This window comes from Lutjanus erythropterus, chromosome 3 (assembly GCF_056507025.1).
Source record: "Lutjanus erythropterus isolate fLutEry1 chromosome 3, fLutEry1.hap2, whole genome shotgun sequence".
NCBI classification, from domain to species: domain Eukaryota; kingdom Metazoa; phylum Chordata; class Actinopteri; order Lutjaniformes; family Lutjanidae; genus Lutjanus; species Lutjanus erythropterus.
This window is the reverse complement of record NC_139319.1, coordinates 33,790,414-33,813,358: the sequence shown is the minus strand read 5'-3', so window position 1 is coordinate 33,813,358 and position 22,945 is coordinate 33,790,414. Positions and strand designations below refer to the sequence as shown.

General features: G+C 38.9%; 1 protein-coding gene across 1 annotated transcript; it reads right to left on the bottom strand.

The window, feature by feature from the left end:
• Window positions 1-14,572: 14,572 nt before the first annotated feature.
• htra3a (HtrA serine peptidase 3a) lies at window positions 14,573-22,033 on the bottom strand. Its single transcript, XM_084715867.1, has 10 exons — window positions 21,398-22,033; window positions 20,041-20,146; window positions 19,468-19,690; window positions 18,855-19,049; window positions 18,611-18,643; window positions 17,395-17,509; window positions 17,187-17,237; window positions 17,037-17,094; window positions 15,912-16,007; window positions 14,573-15,674 (listed from the first exon to the last, which is right to left on the bottom strand). Exons 1-10 carry the CDS (start codon window positions 21,819-21,821, stop codon window positions 15,506-15,508), a joined length of 1,470 nt encoding a protein of 489 aa, XP_084571993.1. The 5' UTR covers window positions 21,822-22,033; the 3' UTR covers window positions 14,573-15,505.
• Window positions 22,034-22,945: the final 912 nt, after the last annotated feature.

The following is a 22,945-nucleotide window of genomic DNA, read 5'->3' as shown; positions in this document are numbered from 1 at the left end:
TTCATTCTTCTTTCATTGAAAGTATTTTAAGTTTTTCATGTATCTGTTTCCTCAATAATGACATTAGGGCATAGTTTCCTTTTTGTTACTCAGAAAAATAATGCTACAGTAATATACAGTAGATTAAATTAATTTTTTTAAAAAGTCATAGAAATAAAACTATAATGGCGGAGGGCTAAGGATGAAGTTAGGAGTCTTACAGCTGGAGGGAAGAAGCTTCTCAGTAGTCTGGTGGTACAGCAGTGGATACTTCTGTATCTCCTGTCAGATGGGCAGCAGGGTGAACAGGCTGTGGCTGGGATGGACATCTCACCTTTCCAAAATCACTGATGCTCGGCAGATGAGTACTAACAATGTTCTGGGCAGTTTTAATGACCGACTGGCAGGGTCCTCCTGTCCTGAGCCGTGCATGTATCATGCCAGTTTTTTTTTTTTTTTTTATGTTTCCAGTCATAATGCTTTCTATTGCTCCTCTAGAGAATTAAACAAGAATTTGGCAACTACATTTCTTTAAGAAATACAACAGTTTCTGACCTTTGTTAGCAGGGTGGAAATGTTTAATCTCAATGACAGGTTCTCTGTTGTGGTGTTAGATATTGTTGGTCACTGATCCTTGTGTATTTCAACTTGTTCTTCCATTTTTAGATTTTTTATATTGTTTTGATGTGTTTAAATGAATTCTATGTGTGTCCTTGTGTTTGCAGACTTGCATCCTCAATTTACCCCTTGAGGATCAATAAAGTATTTTAAACTGAATTGAAGTGGTCTTGTTCAACTCGACCACTGCAGTCTGACCAGTGTTTGTGGACTTTGCTCTTGACCAAAGTTTTGATATGAAATCCCTTCAGAGAAAACAGACAGAGTGACTGATGGACCAACCAACCGACCATCCATTCTTTACATCTTACCAGTGGTGGAAAAATAATATATATTGTCATTAAGTTAAAGATTCTATTGTTTCTGCAAAATTCAAAAATCAGAATTGCTTCACTTAACATGTTGTATGTGTGTAGTTCACAGGTAATTTTCTTCTTGCTCAGTGGTTCTCAACCTTTCCAAGTCATGAGTAGTCTGTTAAGTTTGCCAGTTTGTATTAAAAGACGCAAATATTACTTTTTGTTGATGTTTGTGTGTTCAAAACATGGTGATTTATCCCAATCCCCAGGTTGAGAACCACTGTTGTAGCGATCTGGTCCTTGTTGTCTTTATAATCCAGTGTAGAGCTTCTTGTTTTTTATGATAGCTCTGGCACCCACTCACACCAATAGATAACATGTGGTCCTCTACTGTGCAGTTATCCAAGATTACAGTTCCTGCTTCCCTTGGCTGGCTTGTTGTTTATTTTCACAAATGTGTGCCCCAGACATCTCTTTTTCTGCTTTTAAAATGTGAAAAAGAGACAAAAAAAAAGCTGCATTATTTTGTCACTTCTAGCAAACCAGGTCTATGACCACCTGGCACTGCACGCCACAACCACCTGTGATGGTAGTGGAACTACAGTAAACAAATAAACAAAATAAACAAACAAGTAAATACTCATAATCTGTCAGCAAGACAAACCTACAAAAAGCTAAATATTCAAGACAAGAGGAACCATTTCCAGCTACAGTAAAATGCTGATTTCCATGTGTGTGCCAACTTTTCCCACAGAATACTGGCCTCGAGCTTGGGCACAGCAGGCATTACTCTCATTAAGAGACTTTGCCTGCTACAGTACGAGGCAATTACTCTGTTTCTTCAAATGCTAAATAAATTGCACAGGCAGGAGGGTGATTGCTGTAAGACACACAATAATACACCCACACAACTCATGAACTTCACCAACACACGCACTTACAATAACATTGCCTATGTGAGCACACACAAACACATACACAAACACACACGCAGTGGTCACAAGATGAGAAAATGCAGCTGAATTATTCAAAACCCCAAGAAATGCCTCACTAGGAAAAAAAAATAGGAGTTGAGGGAAAAGGCTGTAGACTGGGACACAAAGAGTGAGACAGAGAGGAGCAGAAAGCATGAGTCAGCAGTCTGCCAGAAAGAGGGAGTTAAGAGACAGAGGAAGGGCTCACAGGATTTAGCTATCACTGGAGCCCTGACAAAAGAATTTCTGGGCTCACTTTAGTGTGTGACTGTGTGTGTGTGTGAGTATGTGTGTGTGTCTGTGCATGTTTGTCTCATTTCCTCGGAAGGGAGTATAAGAGGCCATCCAAATCTAAGGAATTTGTGTAAAACCACAGCAAAGCACTGGCTTCTGTCTCTGTTTTGAGAGTTTTGCACAACAGTTTTGCTCAAAGGATGACAGAAATACTTTAATCTCAAAGGAATGGTTCAACATTTTGGGAAATACGCTTATTCAGTTCCACGCCAAAAGTTAGATTAGACAAATGATACCACTGTGCAATAGTGTACTGATCTACTGCCAGTTAGCCTAGCCTAGCATGGAAGCAGGGCGAGACAGCTAGCCAGACTCTCTCCAAAAAGAATTTAACAAGCTCACTATTACACATGTCAACATGTTAAGAGGCTACAAGACTGCAGGACATCACTGCTCCTGTGTGCTGGTTGTAAATCAATAGTTACAGTAGTAACTTCCTGTAAAAGCACAACTAAAAATGAAATGAGATAAATCACACTGGTTAGAGACTCAGGCTAGATGTTCCCATATTGCTAAGCTACAAGGGCCTTCACTTGATAAGAAATCTGTCCTGGGGGCAGCCTTTTAGCTCAGTTGGTGGAGCGTCCGCCCCATGTATGGAGGCTGTCAGTCCTCTGTAGCGGCCACTGGTTTGACTCCCCTTTGCTGTGTGTCATCCCTTCTCCCCTCAATGTAACACATATTCACTTCCAGAAATAAGAAATAAGAGGTCTTTGAGGAAAAAGAACAGTGTTATCTGCACAGTCTGTTGGACTGAATTTATGTCGTACCTTCAGCGCTTGAGGGCTAGAGACCACAAACAGATTTGTCTTTCCTTTGATTAATAAAAAGCACAGTGAGAAATAAATAGATGAGAAATAGACTAGAAATAGATGAGAAATAGACGAGGCTTGAAAGTAAGACACTAAAATAGACAAAGAAAGATGAGACAGACGGTGAGAGCTGAGGCTGGGGGTGAAAAGAGAAAAATATCTCTCAGCACCTGTGTTGGCATGTGTGCATGTACCATAAATTTTTTTTTTTATTTCTTCTTTATTTAGCCAGAAAAATTCTATTGAGTTGCAGCTCCTCTTCCAGGAAGTCCTGGTCAAGACAGCAGCACATGCAGTTTCACATAAAACACAGTAAAACAAACAAACATAAAAACATACAGGCCACACCAGTGATATCCACATCACATTTCACCACAGGCCAAGGATTATGTAAAGCAGCAACATGTTTCCTCCTGTGTACTTTGTAAAAGATCTTTAAATGTATTCAACAATGGGAGGGCGTCTAAAAAAATAGTATTTTGCAACTCATTCCATGGCCAGGGAATGAGTTTTACCAAGTTCAGAGTACACCCTGGGGACATTAAAAATAAAACGGTTCTAGTGCCCTAGTGTTCTAGTGCTATAGTCACTGGTGTGATGGAATAAAAGGTTGGATATATGTATATGTAGGTAATTTACCCAAGAGTGTCCTGACAATTAACAGCAGCATGTATGTTTTTTCCTCCAGTGCAAAGAAAAACCATCCTAGACTCATATAACATGCAGAGGTGAGTATGTGAAAACATAATGCAGCATAATATGCAGAATCCAGTTCTTCCAGAATACTGCTGAATTTACATGCATGTTAATCACACCACCATAATCTAAAACAGTTAAAAATGAACCTTGGCAACAATTTTCTTTGACAATAAATGGAAAACATTTTTATGGAAAAAGAATCCTAGCTTAGTCATAAGTTTTTTCAACAGATGATCAAAGTGCACATTTAAAGCTAATTTTTCATCAAGCCATGCGCCTACGTATCTGTAGATTGTGACTCTTTCTATACATGTACTTTCTAATGTTAGGATAATGGGATTGGTTGTGTAGTTCTCAACTGAGATACCCTGAGTTCTTTCAGATGCATGAAACCAGTCTATGAAAAGAGAGGGAAAAAAATCAATGTTTTTTATTTACTTTTTTGTTTACCTCTAATTGTCTCTCCCTTTTATGTATAAACAGCCCCAGAAAGCTGTTTAGACTCGAGTCATGACTGTGGAGAGCGATTATTTCCAGGGGAAAACTCAGATCATAAACATGTTTGCAGGGAATGCTTGGAATTCCAGCACTCATCAATTCTCCAAAAACTCTGTGGCCTTTGGAAAATGAAACATTCTATGTCACAGCCATCATAACAATATGCATGGATTAACCTCGCATATACAGCTTTGCACTTGAACGTGCCATTATGTATTTTAGCACATTTGTGGAGGTGCAGGCACAGTATAGCTTCCAGGCAGAACATTCAACACAACACATGGATCTAATTAGCTTTTTGCAAGACTAATTGTCCAGTTGTGGAGCCTCATTGTGTGTGAGATGTTGCCTTCAGCTGTGTTGCTATACTGTATGCTAAGGTTGTGTGGGTGTCTGTGTGTGGTGGGTTGAAAGACTTTGTTATTTTCTTTCCACATGTCTGCTCAAAGGTTCTGTCCTCTCCTCTCTTTTCTCCACATAAAGTTTCCCACACTAGTTTTGGTCAGTAAGGCGGTGAGTCACTCAGTGAGAGTTGGACTGCAGACAGATGGAAGTAGTTAGGGCCTGTACTACTGTAATGCCACAGTTTAACAGGATTTTTTTTTTATTGAGTCCAATCTGTCTATAGCTCTGCTGCCATGCCAGATGCCCCAATCTGCAGTCTGTGCCTCCAAAGTTCCTCCAACTCACAACTTTACTGTGATCATAGTCTATTGAGCTCAGTAGAGATTCAGCTGAAGCCACATGCTGTAATTTTACTGTTCTGTATTTTTTTTCTTGGAACATTTCCCAGTTACTCACTCCCTTGACCATATGAGAGCCCACAGACAAACACACATCCAAAATTCAGTGGTGGAAGAAGTACTCAGATCTTTACTTAAGTAAAATTCATGCATTGAAATTTTTGCACAAGTACAGAAGTATCAACATCAAAATATACTTTGAGCACCAAAAGTAAAAATACACATTATGCAGAAGGGTCCATTTCAGAATAATATAATGCAGGGAGCACTTTGGAAGGGCACCCAAGAGGTCCCTTTATCACATTGTCTACCATTTATCATGTTTTAAATACTACAGAGTCATCCATTACTCAAGCAAAGTACCTAAAAATTGTACTTAAGTACAGTAATTGAGTACATGTACCACCACTATAAAAATCAGAAAGATTTTCTTTATTATAAGAGATCATCAACACAATATTTGTAAACTGTAACTGCAGCTGTTTCCATGTTTTCACGTGTGTGTTTGTTTGCAAACAGCAGAGAGACGATGCTGAGTAGCATCCATTAAACTCTGTTGATTGCACTCAGAATGTCATCAGGTCCTGAGGTCATGGATGACTCACAGTTTGACATTATACAGGGCATAATAATTGTGCCCTACTATAAATGTCTCCAGACTTTATCTCTTTCTCTCTCTGAATGACAGAGTGTCATGATAACATGTGACTGAGCTGAAGGTCTATTATTCCCTATATGGATGCCTTTCCTGGAGGTGTAAGGTCCCTGGACCCAATCCCAGCCTCCTCCCAGTCACAGAGCGGGGCAAAAGCACGGGAGGAGCAGAACAGAGATGGGAGGTGAAAAGTTGATACATACAGACCAGATGAACAAAACTGAGTTTAAGTTGGAAGACAGCTCTCAGTTGCAGCTTAAAGCTAATGAAAATGTGGTTTATTTTTTTTCTCTTTAACATTATTTGAATATCCAATTATCAATTGTTTGTAAAATTTCTGAAATAGTGAGAATGACTCCAAGCCTAAAGTGACACCTTCACAATGCTTTTTTGTGTAATCCATAGTATAAAATTCAAAATTATTTAAATATATATACCCATAGGCTGCAACGATGGAGTCGAAGCAGATTGTGAGCTGTGGAGGAGAAAACAACCTGGATAAGCTTTTCATTTAATTCATTTTGAAGGGAAACAGAGACCTTAGACAATTTCTTCCTTTAAGGTGAAGATAATACAGTTGATATACTGTATTACCGATGATTTCTGTGATATGTCAGTTAGCTTTTTGGGCCAATTTATGGGGGTAAAGCCATGCCAGCACAGCAGCCACCACACAAAGTCAGAAGGGCTCAGCACTGGGAACTGAACCCTCAATCGCTGGATCTGTGGTGACACTGCTGAGGTGGCCCTGAGGACTCAAGTTCTGCCCCAAATCTAGGTAACTTTCTGCCCCAGTGGTCCCTGTTGGGCGACAGAGACCAGTGGAGCAGAAGGAAACTCTGATTTGAAAGCAGAACTTCAGCTCTACACTGAATTCATTTTGAAAGAAAAAAGACAGGCCACAGACATTTTTTTCCTTCAAGGTGAAATAGAATAAAATAACAATAAGAAAATAAGAAAAAAAATATCAAAATATAATAAACAGAATCATACTGATAAATTAATTTCACCGAAATGACACCAAACACTACACCTGAGGGGCTTTGAAAAGGCTTTGTCCATAGGAGAAAATAACTGGCAGATGACACTATATTCTCTTGGTGGTGCCATCAGGTGACCTTTGACCGTGGTGACAACATCACCATATCTGCAGGGCCCCACTTATTATAATGGTGGTTATAAATCGCCTTGTCGAGGTTTTTAAAATTTGGGGGGACTGATTTTTAAATCTGCACTCTCGACTTTGGCCCCACTGTTTTCAAACAGATGCTTAATCATGTCCTCTGAGTCACTTCACCTCTGCTTTCTTGAAGATCTGCAAAACCAGCTGCCCACAAATACACTGACAGACGTTTTGTCTGTCCTCTTGCACTCTGTTAGGCAACTGTCTCCTCACATTTCATGGCAGAGTTTGCAGCAGTTACCAAGGGTGCTGGTGACTGTGTTGCTGCCAGTGATTTGGTGTCCAGTGAAGCGCATGTCACCCTTTGACTGTGGCTGCCAACCTGAATGTTCAGACATCAGCTCAGCAACGACAGGAAACCCCACACTTTGATCCATATATCAGTGTACATGTTAGCATGTGCACTCCCATTCATTGCTCCTGGGATTATCTTGGGCTTCAACCCAACTGTCATGTGTTTGTACAGGGGATCACTAAGTTGTTCTGCATCTATATTCTGTATATAGTTACTTACAAGTCTCATTTCCACCTTGTTGTTTTTCACCACTCTCTGACAGAAGCAGAATCAACACAATCTTTAAGTGAATACACTGACTGCTCGCTCTAAACGTTGGAATCCAGGTAGAATTTGGACTTCAGCTGTACCACCATGTGATGTACCAACACTTTCACAAAGGCATTTGAAAAACACATTTTAATCTTGTTCCCTACTCCTTTCAAAAACAGTTTCTGTTTTGTTTTCGGGCCTTGGGCCTCTTCTGCATGTAACCTTTTCAAGTATTTCCTCAGAAATGTTGTCTGCAGTGACTCCAATCTCTAGAGAGGTTTAAGATTGCAGCGATGCGTAGTCAGGATCTGACACGTCATCTAAAAGAGGACCTGTGATTTCAATCAACTAAAGTTATGAGCCTGTTTTTAAAATGTAAGGAGTAGAAATTACAAACTTAAAATGTATGGAGTGAAAATAAAAAGTAAAAGTAAAGTAGAAACACATGAAAACTCTACTTAAGTACAGTAACAAAGTATTTGCACTTAGTTATTTCCCATCCCTGATTATGATCATGTATCCTGTAAGCACCACTTGATGTTAAATAAGCTTTGAGGTTTTAGACTTGTGTGCGTAGCTTCAGTTTTTGTGGGTATACATTTGAGAAAAACTGTCATTATGAGACTTCTTATGTGATCAACACAGTGGAGTGTCCTTGGTGAAACATTTTCTGTATCACATAGAACCAACAACCTTTATAAACGCTTAAGCACAAATCACGTCATTTAGCACACTTTGTTCACCCGGAAAACACTGACCTGCAAAAGGCCCCAACCTGATTACCGACTGGTCTTACTCAGGTCTTACCTGTTCAAACTCAACTAAAACATTTCAATCACCTGTCAGTATTTAAAAGAGGCCTCGTGGCCTCTACTCTGCTGGGGAAAAAAGGAGGAAGAAACTAAAGGAAGGGAAAGATTTGTGCAAGAGGATCTGATCACACCGGTGTTAAAACTGATGCTCTGGGAGATATGATAGCTGCGTGTACTGTTTTGGTGGAAAGAATCAGAACTTGGAGTGCAGTGTTACATTTTGCAAGAGATTTGTGGACTTTGGCAAAATAGTTAATTCTTTTCAGTTTTGTGTTTAGAGATTTGTGAGCTCAGGAAATGTGTTTAAACAATTGAGAAAAACTTCAAAAACATGTTTGGTCTGTTTATACAGAGATGACAGAGACGGGATTTACAACAGTGATACTCAACTTGTGTCCTGCAGGACAAATCTGGCCCCTGACAAGGTGCTGGGTGGCCATTTGACCATTTTCTTATTTACAATGAAAAGAAAATGGCACACTACTTTTCCCAGAAAGGAGGGGAGAGGGACAAATATGTCAGTTTATGAGTCTTTTAATGTTAATTAATTGTATCTGTTAAATAAGGCTATTGTTAGTATTTGTTTATTGACTAACCCCTGGCCTCCTCTCATTTTGCAAAAGTGGCCCCCAGTCAAACCAAGCTGAGTATCCCTGGTTTAGAAAAAATAGATTTTGTTTAGTGAAATGACTGCAGAGAACAGCTTTGTGGAGACTTAAATGAATGTAACTTCCAGAACAGACCTTCATGTGGTTTTGGATATTTGAAGTTGCCTCTACTTAAGCTTCAGCATCACCCAGTTAGAAACCAGAGCTATATGTAGACCACTGCAACAGCTATACTTCACGTATACAGTAGTCAGTCTCTGATCTGAGCATCATTTGCCATATCAGGAGTGAATTTTCATTCTTAGCACGCCATCTAGTGGTCTTTTTGAGAATCAAAATATGTCTTCACAGTTTTTCAACATAGCATACATGCAAAAATTAGAACTATGTGCGCAATTCTGAAGAATTTACCAATAACAAAACTTCAGACTACAACAAAAACAAAAAAACAAACAAGGTCTCGGGTCACTGATTCTGTTCTGTTACAATTATTGTGTCAGTGCAATATTTATATTATATATTCATAATATCGTATAACAATATGGCAACAGTTTTTATACAATTAGTAACATAAAATTGCAACCTATTTTGGGACAAAAAACTCTAAACCTTAAAAAAGGAGGAAAGGGAAACAGTTTCTATACACAATTTTTATACATTTGAATATGAGGCCAAAACATATATAAATTGTATTTTGATGGATTTTTTTTTCATCTTATCACACTAGTATTTAAATTGATGCCATCAGTTTGGTGGAAAGAATCTGTTTTGAGAATAAAGAACATGAGTGTAGTGTTTCAGTTTGCAAGAGATTGATGGAGTTTTGTCAAAATGGTTCACATTTTTAAGTTTTGTGTTTAAAGTTGTGATAAATTGAGTTGTAGTTTCAGGAAATGTGTTCAAACAATCAGGCCAAACTGTAAGCTGTCATGAAACTGGATAGGATATCTTCAAAGTACTGTACTACAATATGGCAACTGTCTATATATACTGTTCTGGACGTACCATAACATTTTATTTTACTGTACTGTGGGACCAAAAAACCCTTAACTTTGAAAAAGGAGAGGAAGGAAACAATTTTCACAGTTTTACACTAAACACTGGAATATATGCTGTAACCCTACTGTGATGGTAGTGTTATAAATTTATCACACCGTCATTCAAATTGATGCTGTCTAAGAAATGTTATGTGGGTATAGTTTGGGTGGAAAAAACTTTTGAGAAGAGAGAAAATGTGTTTTAAGTGCAGCGTTTCATTTTGCAAGAGATGTGTGGCATTTTGACAAAATGGTGAATTGTTTTCAGTTTTGTGTTTGGAGTTTTGAGAATCTGAGTCATAGTTTCAGGAAACATTTTAAAACGACTGGGGGAAGAAAATGTAGTTTAAACCTGACCTGACTGCATTTGGCCACTAGATGGAGATACATTCATTGGTCCATTGCTTGAACAGGAATGGAACTAATTCTCCATGTAAACATGAAGGCCTTATAAGAAAATGTACTGCATATATTATAGTTTGCATTGTAGGTTATTGTATCTCAAAAAAGTCTTTGTAGTTTAACAAAAATCTGAGTTGTTTTGATTCAGCGTGAGCTCAGTGATATGGTTTTAATGTGGAGTTTTGTCTGTATAAGGACAAACAGCTGTGTCCTCTGTCTGTCCCACTGAAGTAGTCTGGCATTCTGTTATGATAATATGTCTTGGCAAGAGTAAAAAACACCACACACACACTCCAACAACTGGGTCAACGACACACTGCACACACACACACTCAAGACTCAAAGGAGCATGTTACAGTCTCTGACTGGACGATGTGGTAGTACTTTGTCTGCTGTGGCAGTTTCTCATTTTTCTTTCAGCCCATTTCTCCCCTTTTCTCTTGATCTCTTTCCCATTCTGTTCTTTTTTCCATCAAGCTTCTGTCTCTGTCTTTCAAAGCGTCGTATCCAAGAGTTACATGGCACAGTCTTTATTCACATAAGCAGGAAGGACTGTCTGTGTGGTTGCAGTTTATGAACTGTGCACACACAGGCGCACAACGGGGGGGGGGGGTTATTTAAGGTAACGTCATCATGGGAGGACACATCTGTACGAGTCAAGACTTATGCTGGCATAAGATTTTGTATGGAATCCCTGAGAGGCGAATGAAAAATATTTGGTCAGCCATTTTCAAAACATCATTAATTTTCCTTTTGTGTTTACGACTCAAGAAATACTTACTTTTTTCATTTATGAAAATAGATGAAAAAATAGTTTTTTGCAGAGGATATTTTTCAAGTTTGTTGTTGCAATACTGATTTCAGCAACAGGAGGTTGAATTGGACCACTACCCCATGTCCTAAAATCGTTCATATTTTCTTCCAGGTGAGACTTAATTTCTCTATGCACTGTAAACACAAAGTACATACACTGCTTTGCCAAATAAAAAGTCACCACTTGAATTTAACTAAAAAGAAAGAAAGCCACTTCTCAGTGAGGCTAACCGGGAAAAAAAGGCTTCAGTTTACTAGGGAGCATAAAGATTGGACTCTGGAGCAATGGAAAAAGGTCATGTGGTCTGATGAGTCCAGATTTACCCTGTTCCAAAGTGATGGACGCATCAGGGTAAAAAGAGAAGCAGATGAAGTGATGTACCTTTCATGCCTAGTGTCTACTGTACAAGCCTGTGGGGGCAGTGTTATGATCTGGGGTTGCTTCAATTGCTCAGGTCGAGGTTCACCAAAGTTATGTCCCCAAAAAATGTGGTCAGCTCTCTACCTAAATATAGTGAATCAGCAGGTTTTTCCATCTATGGATTTTTTCTTCTTCTGATGGTACAGGTATATTCTAAGATGACAATGCCAGGATTAATTGGGATCATATTATGAAAGAGTGGCTGAGGGAGCATGAGACATGATTTTCACACATGGATTGGCCTCCATAGAGTCCAGACCCGAAGTTCACAGACCACGTTCACAGCTGAAGTCATAAAGTGCGTTCTTGAGCACTGATTTTAGATCCCCCTTCTGTTACATCATGGAAGATCTGTTCTATCTGCCTCGTAAAGCACTGTAAAGCAACAAATGGTTCTTTTCATATCTCGTGTGTGTGTGTGTGTGTGTGTGTAGCAGTGTACAGTGTAGCACCCCAGCACTCCACAGTATTTTAGACCTATGTGATTTAAGTGACCTCAAACTGGACTGATGGGGTGTTTGGGTTTGTTAGATTCAGGTAGCTACCACAAAGGTTTACCTATATTACCTATATATATTACATTTCTCTGATTATGAGCAAAACTGCTACACTTATCACTATTCACCTTTATATTTACATGACTGGACCCAGACAACATATTTGGAAAAAATATATACATATACTTAAAGTTTAGTTTTATAAGAAATTACAAAATTGCCCTTTAATTTAAAAAAAAAAAACACAAATTATACAAATGAATCCCTAGAAAATACCAGTAAACCAAATTGCCTTGATCCAACTTTAAAGTAATCCTTCAATTACTGAAAATTACTCAATACTTAATGGCTTTCTACCCAAATTATACCACAAAACTGCAGTATGAGGCCAGACTCAGGCTTACTTGTTACTACTGTTTACTACTCGAACAGTTAGCTTCCGATCATGTGCCGACATTCACCCTTGTTAACAAATGTGCACCCCACCCACACACACACAAGAATAAAAAAAAAGTTGCAGGCCTGTGTGTCCTCCTTTCGCAGTGCAGCCGGTTGAATCTTTATTCACGGAAGGAAAAGTATAGGAAACCTCACCCACAGTTTGGCGTTCAGGTCCGGTGTAGAACGCTGAAAGTCCGAAAGATGGAAAACAGGTGAAGAAATCCGCGTCAGGAGTCCAGGCGCAGTCCTCTGGAAACATGAACCAGTCCTTTAAGGTCAGCCACGTCGTCCTCCGCTCCCGCGCTTCCCGAACATGGCGTCCTCCAGGTGTTAGCTGAGGCACACGAGCACAAACGGTCGCCTTACTCACAGCAATTCAGCAGCGAATGTGTCGAACAGCTACAATCTTCTGCCTCTTACGTAAACTCTGGCTGGCCATCTACAATAGCAAAACTCCGTATTTCCACCACAGTTTCTCGTTTATACTTCGTCCTTCGTGTTGTTTCCTTTAACTCCGCCCCCTACTGCTCTCTCTTCCTTACCTACGACCAATTACCACAGGTGAATCTGACTGACAACTTCAGGAACCAATGAAACACTGAAATGACAGACGATATTAAAGCCATGCTATGTAGGTTTTGACCTAGTTCAGTTTACACTTCTGTTTATCTTCAATATGTCATTTATGACAGTTTATTTTAACATTACCTGAACAGATTATTTTAACCATTTACTCAACTATTTACACAATACTTTATTTCTAACTAAATTAATTTAACAACTCAGTTAACACAATCGATTCTGCGCAGGCCTGGCTCACCTCGAACGCACCTAATGTCTGAGATTTTGCTTTGAGAGATACATTATAAATTCATTTAAAATGTTTACTCTCTGTGAAGAAAAAACTGAACCTAGCGGCTGAAACATGAGACATATTTGCTCATATTATTCTAGTCTGCTGATCTATAAAATATCCTATTCACTAAATAGGTTTTTTATTTGCACCTCATTCTGTTAAAGATAGATCTACTTATCATTTGACCAACAGATGGAGCAAACTGAAAGGAGGAGGACTGTAGTGAAGCACTGGGGTGTGACTGTGTGGCAAATGGTTTGGATGGCTCCCTGGTTAGATAGGAGGGCTCTTTAGCAGAATTTTGCTAAGGAGGACAGACACTGCATTATTGTCATGTCTTCCTTTTGGCTTAATCTGCTGTTATGTTAGTCCTATTTAGGACATGGGGTAGTGGTGCAGTTCAGCCTCCTGTGGCCAAAATTAGTATTACAATTTTAAAATGCTTAAAATGCTTTTTTTTTTTTTTTTTTTGATAAGGAAAGAAACGTTTCTTCATCATCTGAAAAAAATCACCTGTTTCCACAGATTAAAAAAAAGTTACCTTGAAAAATAATCAAAAACGTTTTTTCATCTGTTTTTAAGTCATAAACATAGGAGAGAAAATCAGACTTAGAAAATGGATCAGTATATTTTGTTTTTTTTTTACTTGCCCCAGGGCTTCCATGATAATGTCATATCAAGCCACCAAGAAGAGAGTTTGTTTGTCTCCATTGTATTGTAATTTGAAGCAAGTGTTGCCACGCTGGATTATTTAAGAGGCTGACAAAGTAGCCACATGAGGATTTTCTGTCCTTAACTTCAAGGTTCAGAAAATGTTATGCATGAGGATTTCCATTACTAAAACAGGAGAGGACAGAGGTGACTTTCCAGTAAGAGGACATTGCTCTCTCTCTCTCTCTCTCTCTCTCTCTCTCTCTGTGTGTGTGTGTGTGTGTGTGTGTGTGTGTGTGTGTGTGTGTGTGTGTGTGTGTGTGTGTGTGTGTGTGTGTGTGTGTGTGTGTGTACTCTAGGTGTCCAGTTAGGTCTGTATAGATTAAGAGAATGTCCTTCCAAGGCAGAGGGGAGGGAGGAGGGATGAAAAGACATAAACAAAGGAGTCCAACCTGTCGTATGCGCAGACGTACAACAGCTGCTGAATGGACTGGACAGAAGAATTCATACCACTGTACAACTCCTTGTTTGGAAGCTTTTATTGTGAAATAAAAAAGCTTCATAAAATATACAGAGTATAATATTTCCCTCTGCAGTATTTTGATTATTGTTATTAACTGCTTATTTGTCAAACAGAGCCTGTATGACAAAACACCCAGAAATCCTGCTAAACAAAATCAATCAAACAAAAATATCAGACTAGGAAACATTGAGAGCAAATGTTCAGTATTTCCATATATGGTGAAATGCAGTATGTTGACCATGGCCAAATTGAACTTTAAAGGGACAGTTCACCCCAAAAATCAAAAACACATATTTTTCCTCTTATCTGTTGTGCTATACATCCATGTAGATTGTTTAGGTGTGGCCGATATCTCAAAAACTCTAGAACTCACACCAAAACAATCTAGATGGATAAATAACACTACAGGTGAGAGGGAAATATGTCTTTTAGATTTTGGGGTGAACTGTCCTTTTAATTCTATGTCCAAGTTGCACAGAGAACAAAAAGGCACAAAAAGGTAAAACTCCAGCAATACTTGTAGTATGATGAACAATTTTATTTCAATATATTCTACTGAGTCCTGGCCAGTTTTGGGCAAGTTACTCAGGAAGTGCAATAAGTTACGGAGTTGCTAATTACTCCTTCAAAGGTAAAAATATTACGTTTTTATTACTTGGTATCAAAAGTAATTAGTCACATTATATATTTATTACTTGTAGCTTATTAGCGGCCTAGGTGCGTGTCAAAGTTGAACTGCTGATCCAGTGAACTGTTAGTGGTCCAGATGTCAGGTCACAAAGTCCACCTCTTTGAGTGTGGCCTTCAAATTAGATCCATCACCACAGATTCTCTCTGGCCAAACTAACTCAAAATAATGACAATGCTTCCACCTGCTTTCCCTCATTCTCCATGCTTTTTTTTTTTTTTTTAGCTTTTTGGCTAACAGCTGACATGACTTGTGCTGACCTGGCACACGTCATCATAAGATCTACCCTGGTCAAAAATTTACTTTGCAATTACGAGTTATAATTACTGTCTTGGAAATTGTAATCCTAATACTACTGATTATTGAGTAAAGTAATAATATTATAGTAAAAAGTTACTGAGTGATGCACTGCTGCCCTGGTTTGTTCACACTTCACAAATGAACTGTGCTGTTTTTCAGTGTAGAATAACTTGAGGGTGGATGTTGAACAGTAAATCATCATTGCCTCTACGAATCTCGAGAAGGAGAGGCTGATCACGCTGCAGCACCTCGCGGATGTCTTCAGTGGTCTGGACTGGTTGTCCATTTAATTTTACTATGACATCACCTTCCTTAATGCCTCCTCTGAAACAGAGAAAAGAAACTGTAGTCATTGTTACAGCACATGACTGACCATAAGTCATCACTTACGTACAAGATATTTTTTTATTGAAAAACATTCTTAAAATCTTCTTGTGGAACCACTTGTTAAGCCTCATGCGACTTTGATGGATCGTGGTCTCTTATTAAGGTTTCTTCAATGTGTGTGTGTGTGTGTGTGTGTGTGTGTGTGTGTGTGTGTGTGTGTGTGTGTGAACATACTTTTGTGCTGGGCTGTCAGGTATGACCTGTTGCACCAAAACCCCACTGCTGACCTCAGGAAAGTCTGGAGTCTGATGTTTCAACTCTGCTAGTAGACTGAGACAGAAACGCAACAACATGGTGACACTTTTAATAGCCATCATTGATAAATGGTAAGTTGATGGTTAATTAAACTTAAAATTATAGTTATTTGACTATAACAAATGTGCAAATGTGTTTACATGCTTTATAAACCATTTTGTAAAGTTTTATAATCATCAGTTGCAATTTAACAATGGGCCTTCAAATATATTTGTGGATAAACTACTAATTGTTTATTAACATTTACAAAATATTATAATATTGCAACTTTATAATAACCATGCAGATAATATTTATAAACAACACATTCTAACTCTTAACATATCAAACATGGCAGCTTGGTCAGTGGCCCTACGCTTCAAACTATGATGCTGTAGGTACACCTCTAATATCAGTTTTGCACACGCAGGATTCCTCAGTCAAGTTAGAGATAATAAATATGCAAAGTCCAGGTAGACCTTACATATAAACACAGAAAAACTAACTGAGTAGGTTTAGGTATACGTGAAGCTTTGGGTTAAAATAAGTCTTTCTCTTACAGAGGTTCATGTATGTAACATGATGCACCTAGGATCATTTGTTGCAACTCTAAATATCATCCAATAATGTTTATAGACAATTTATAAACTTCTTATTAACCATTAACAATGTTAATGGGTAAGTGTGTTTTATAAGTTGAATCAGTGTAATTACACAAAAACAACACAAATTATAACATTACTAATAATTAGTAAACGTAATTATCATTTCATTGTTTGTTAACAGTGAAATAATAACTAAACAACTAACAACTAAAGTTCAATTATCAATTTACCATTCATTAAGGATTGTTATTATTAAGTATTAAAATACTGATACCAGCACTAATAACATTAGTTCTTTTCTGATATTACAAAAAAATTGTTTCACTTAAAGAAAATTAGTAGTAAGTCTATCATCATGTAACTAAATACTAAATTAAGTTAGTGCTGAAAATGCTTAGACTTTGTAATAAAAGAGTTACTGTGTGTGAGTTAATGTGTGTGTGTGGATTTTACAACTCACGCTTCAGTGACAGTCAGCATCCTGATGCCTAAAAAGCATCTTTTCCCTTCGGACAGCTCTGGAAACAGCACAAAAGTATAAAAGTGGAGAAAGCTGGCACAGCACTTCAAACATGTAAACAGTTATTGAAACTCCATATCCAGCCCTCACCTGCATCAGACTGAGGCTCCTCTCTCAGTCTTCTCTGCAGTCTCGTCTTTTCTGTCACAATAACAACAACAACAACGACGACGGGTGAGATTTACTAAGAAATAACCACTTCACACGCAAGTATCTCTGCAGGTATTACAGTGGGATTTCAAACTACAAACACTGAATATATTTGCTGTTTGTTGCTGCTCCAGTTTTGATCTCTGACCTTTGCTGTGTTTGGTCTGTGACTCTGCCAGGAAGCGGCTGATTCTGTCTGAGGGGATAGCGAAGGAGATCCCTGCTGTCACTTTCAGAGTGTTGATGCCTATCACCTCACCATCCTGAAATAAATACATGCACATGTACAAACATACAGAGAACACACTAAATCTTTACAGTTAGTTGCTGTAAATGTAGAGATACAGTAGATATGGATATAGATATGATAGAATTTTGGGGGGGGGGTTGTTAAACTCAGGCTAAAATATAATTTTGATTATTACAAATATTTTAGAAAGATTCCTTCCACACATGTTTTAAAGGAGAATTGTCTTGTTAAAATCTTTGAAATTACATCTGCTAGAATTGGCTTCCAAACTATAGGCAATGTCACAAATCACACTCGTAGGTCTGCACCTGAACATGAGATTTTCAGTAAACATATAGAAACTTTACACTTTTAGCAAATTAATATGAAAATATATTGCCAGTGTCAAGCCCTGCACATAAAACACAAGAGGAGAAAAACAAAAAATGTGGGCAGAAATTCAGAGGTTTGAAGCGATTGATTTTGACTCATTCCAGCTTGATGCAATGATGATTTATTTTAATATTTTTGTGCCCATGGCATCATGGGTAACTGTCACATCTGTGAAGGCACCATTAATGCCGAAAAGTTCAAACAGGTTTTGAAGCAACATATGCCGCCATCCAGACAGCATCTTTCTCAGAGACGTAGGTGCTTATTTCAGAAAGACGATGCCAGGACACATTCTGCACATGTTCCAACAGTGTGGCTTCATGGAAAAAGAATTCAGGTATTAGACTGACCTGCCTGCAGTCCAGACCTGTCTCCCACTGAAAATGTGTGATACATTATGAAAATACAATTGAGCACCTGAAGTTGCATATTAAGAAGGAATTGAAAAGAATTTTGCTTTCAGAACTTCAACAATTAGTGTCCTCAGCTCCCCGATGTTTTACTGAGTGTTGTTAAAAGAAAAGGTGTTGTATCACAGTGGTTAACATGTCCCCGTCCCAACTTTTTTGAAACATGCTACAGGCATCAGATCAGAAAGAAAGAGTGTATATTTGCCAAATAAGCAACAAAGTTTATCATTTTGAACAGGAAATATCTTGTCTTTGCACATAACAATGTGGATCTCTGATAGTCTGATTGAATAATCCTCCACAAACATATAAGTCATTATAAAACTACTCACCAAGTTAACAAGAGGTCCTCCAGAATTTCCATACTTTTCACAGAAAACATGAAATATGAGATGGAGAGAAAATAAAATTAATCATTTGGACAAAATCCTTAAAATGCAATAAAAGCAATGACAAAATCTATGCCACTGTCCTAAATAACAGACATGATCGGCCCTGACGATCGTGTGTGTGTGTGTGTGTGTGTGTGTGTGTGTGTGTGTGTGTGTGTGTGTGTGTGTGTGTGTGTGAGCTCACGTTAATAATAGCGTCAGTCTGGATGTAGTCCATGTCTGAGTCCTTGATGCCCAGCTCCTTGCCGTCTCTCTGGGCGGTGCTGACGATGCCGGTGGTGACGGTGTTCTGCAGGGCGAAAGGGCTGCCAATAGCAACCACAAACTCCCCTGGTCTCAGATCACCTGAACGGCCAAGAGCCAGCACGGGAAGCTTCTTCTGCTCCCACATGGACACACACAGACAGCAAGTTGGACAGAGAGAAAAACACAGCTATGAAGGGCAGAAGACATTTGGAAAAGAGACAGACGGAGAGTCCACTGCTTACAAAACTGTCCAGCTATTTGAGATATGGGTGTGAGAATACACACATGAGCGCTGTGTCTCTGAGTCACAGAGCTGCTGCTTATGAAAGTATTCCTGAATGTCTCGCAGGAAACTGTCAGAACTTGGCACACACACGTGTCAGGATGTGGCTTCTTGTGGAATACTAAAGAATGTTTTTATATCAGGGTCCAAGACATAAATAATGTCTGGAAAATAACATTTTTACCCCAATTTGGACAAAGAGAGGAGTATAAAGAAAGTTGTGATCTCACCCGGACATAAATGAACTTTTGGGTGTGGGTGCTCTCACCTGAGGATTGACCTTTATTGTGGCGATGTCGGCCTTCCTGTCTATATCTCTGAGCACCGCCTCGTATGCGTCGCCGTCGTGGAGCTGCACACGCAGCTGGGTCCTCCCTGTCATTGTGGCAGCTGTGGTTACTACATGAGCATTGGTCACGATCACACCTGAGTGGGTCACAATGAAACCAGAGCCACTGGAGAGACGCATGTGGCGGCCAAACAGAGGATGTCTAGGCACAGAGAGGAAGAAGATAAATCTTTTTTTATTTTCTTTTATTCAGATCTGAATGATTTGGTACATTCTGACAGGAAGAGGTTTGAAGTTGTAGACTTCAATACCCAGAAGTCACAAGTCAGTAAGAGAACACTACAGCTTGTGAAATCTTAAAGTTCAGTGTATGTCTGTACCCAAACCAGACATACCTAATGACATGAGAATCCTGTCACTCTGCATTTTAAATTGAGAATGGACTTCTGTTGTACTCTTTGCTTTACATGTGTCTTAACACACCAGTCCCTCCTCCTGGTGGAGCGTTAACATTTCTCTACTCAAAAATACACACACATGTACATGCCACACCTTACAAACAGCTCAATGTGGACCACAGCAGGTGCTATTTTCTCCACCACGTCAGCAATGAAGTTGAACTTATAGCGAGGGCTGCCGGGACGGAGCGGGGAGAGACCTACACTGACATGAAGAACACATTGCATTAACATACATGAACATGCACACACAAAATGTTTAAGAAGCAAATAAGTAAACATCTTGGAATGTCATATTGGTAGAATGCCATGTACATGGGATTTGTAGTTTTTGTTGGGAACTCCTTTGAGAAATGGAGTTCCTAGAACACTTGACACAGCATAGTTGAGAGCAGCACCAAACTTTCATTGAGATGTAAATGAAGATCTTTATTCTTCACATCCTGCTTCTGCAAACAAACTATATTTTACAATTAGTCTCAGGAGACAGAGCTACATTCAAAATAATTCTGTTAATTCTGTTAAAGTTGACTCTTCTCCTCTAAAGTATTATAAAATATGATGCTGAATGCAACTAACTATTACTTTCATGATGATTCAAATTGCTTTTTTCACCAATGAACAGTCCAAGCCCTGAAAATGTTCAGTTTACATTAATATAAAACTGAGACAAATCCTGATACTGAAGAAGCTGGAATCTGTTTTTCCTTGAAAAATTACTAAAATGATGAATAGATAATTGAAATTACTATTTCAACTACTACTATTACTAATTACTTACTGTGATGACTAATTGATTAACTAACAAATTGTTGTCACTCTTTCTAAAATGTAAAATATAAAAACTATCCTGGGAGGAACTCTAGTTTGAACTAAACTAAAGTTACTTCAAAAAAGTAGTTAGAACTAGTTTGTAAAAATTATCAAATTGGTTCATGTGATATTAAATTATAATAAAATATGATACAAAAAGTCACATTACAGAAAAAAAAATGCTACTCAATTGATATTACTGAAAAAAGTGCTCAGATGTTCACAGGTCAAGCATAAACCATGAAGAAAAATTTTACTAAAAATACTTTTTCCAAGTAAATGCGAGGGATGTCAGATTTGGTTTTGAATACAATGTCCATCAGTCCACAGAGACGCAAAATAAAAAAATAAATAATCAGTCCTTCCCTTTTATGGTCCACCATTGTGGTTTCAGTGGTAAATTACATAAAAAATGGCAAAAAGTAATACTTGGATTTCTGTAAATATGAATGTGGCTGAACTACCAGAAAGATGCTGGAAAATTGATGAAAAATAATCAATGAAAATGAAACTATTAGTTTAATGACATTCAGTTATCCTCCCCAAGTCCATGTATGCATGTTTAGTGAATTTCTATGTTTTAACCTCCTCCACCCTGCAGCAGGCTGCAGCCCTCTGACCGCCCACAGCAGCCCTACCTGCGCCTGAAGGTGAGCAGGCTCCTTTGTGCGCTTGGATAATTGCTGCTCTCCCCTTCTGCTGAGCTTTCCGGCTGGCTGCTCTCATTTTGCACACGTTACCGTACGTCTTCCCGTCGCTTCCACACACTTCATGCTCCATCTTGCACCGGCAGACCCCCTTGGAGCCTCGCCGGCTCCCCGCGGCGAGCAGCTTGCACTCCAGGCCATCCCCGCAGGGCAGGTCGTTTTTGCGGCCGCAGGGGTCTCCCTCCCGCGGCGAGCACACCAGGCAGCAGTTACATCTGTCCGGGACGTACCCGCCGGGACAGCTGGGGCTCGGACAAGAGCTCACGTCGCACCGGGAGGCGCACTTGTCAGAGCGCACAGCTCCGGTGAGGTCGTGCGTAAAGAGGAACGCCGCTGCGAGTAGAAGAAACTGCATTGTGATCCTGACAGCGCCAGAAGGTTCCGATGGATATATTCCTTATTATACCGTCATATTAAATGTAAAGCCGGGATGTTTCTCTGTTTTTAGACCTTAAATAAACAAGAGTTTATACCCTGTACTTGTTATTTAAATTCCGGTGTGATGGCACTGTTTAAAATGATTGGACCTATGAAGCTCCTTTTCTAAGCTCTGTAGATTGAACTCATCGGTGGTCGCATATTTTGACAGCCTTGTGACTGTACATTAGTTTTGTGAACGAGTGGGCCGCTCATGGGATGAAATTAATAAAGCGCAGCACCATCTAGTGGGCGCTAAACGCATAACAACACAATTTAAAAGCAGCCATTATGTCGGGTTAAAGGGAAAATAAGGCACTTATCATGTGGACCCGGTCAGTGCTAATGATAAATATAGAGCAGAGCAGTGCAGCAGTGCTCACGTGTACCAAGATGCATTGCAGAGGAGCTTCTGATGGACATATCCATGTTGCCTTTGATCACCACACCAACCTATAGCTACTCTGTTGGCCAGAATAAAGCGATCAAGATATTCATTTAGCACACTGGCCAACCAGAAGTGGAATCTTGAAATCCAAAGTGAAATACTTTGTAGTTCTTCCTTAATGCAAACCACATCCAGTGACATCACTGGATGTTGAGGAAGAGCAACATTTTTTCCCTTTCTCAGTCAGTACAGCAGCATGAGGATTTTTTTCTTTCCTTCAGTTGACTACATGAGCTACAAGACCAGGTGCTAACGATTTGAAAGATTAAAATTATGAAAAATTATGGCTCTCTACTATTTAACCATTGATTTTTAATGCAGTATCATTCATTTATCCAAATCTTTAGTCTAAATTGACATCCTGCTCTGTTCTGATCACAGTCACCACTCCAAATCTGAGCTTCATTGGATGGAAATTTCACCGTTTATTGTCTTTAAATTCATGAATCAATAAATTGCATTCAACAAAGAAACAGCTGGGCAAACTAATCAAATTAACAAGCAACATAAAACACTTAGAGCTGCAACAACTATTAAACAGTCCAATTAATTCTCATCTATTTTTAATTATCGATTAATCATTTTGAGTCATTTTAAAATCATTTCTGTTTTGT

What these genes read in the sequence shown, in the direction of transcription:
- htra3a (XM_084715867.1), bottom strand. Translation starts at nt 21,821, where the DNA reads ATGCAGTTTCTTCTACTCGCAGCGGCGTTCCTCTTTACGCACGACCTC. An exon ending in CTGCTCACCTTCAGGCGCAG is followed by an intron (nt 20,147 to 21,397) that starts GTAGGGCTGCTG and finishes ATGTCAGTGTAG; the next exon opens with GTCTCTCCCCGCTCCGTCCC. An exon ending in CCTGACAGCCCAGCACAAAA is followed by an intron (nt 15,675 to 15,911) that starts GTATGTTCACAC and finishes TCTCTGTTTCAG; the next exon opens with AGGAGGCATTAAGGAAGGTG.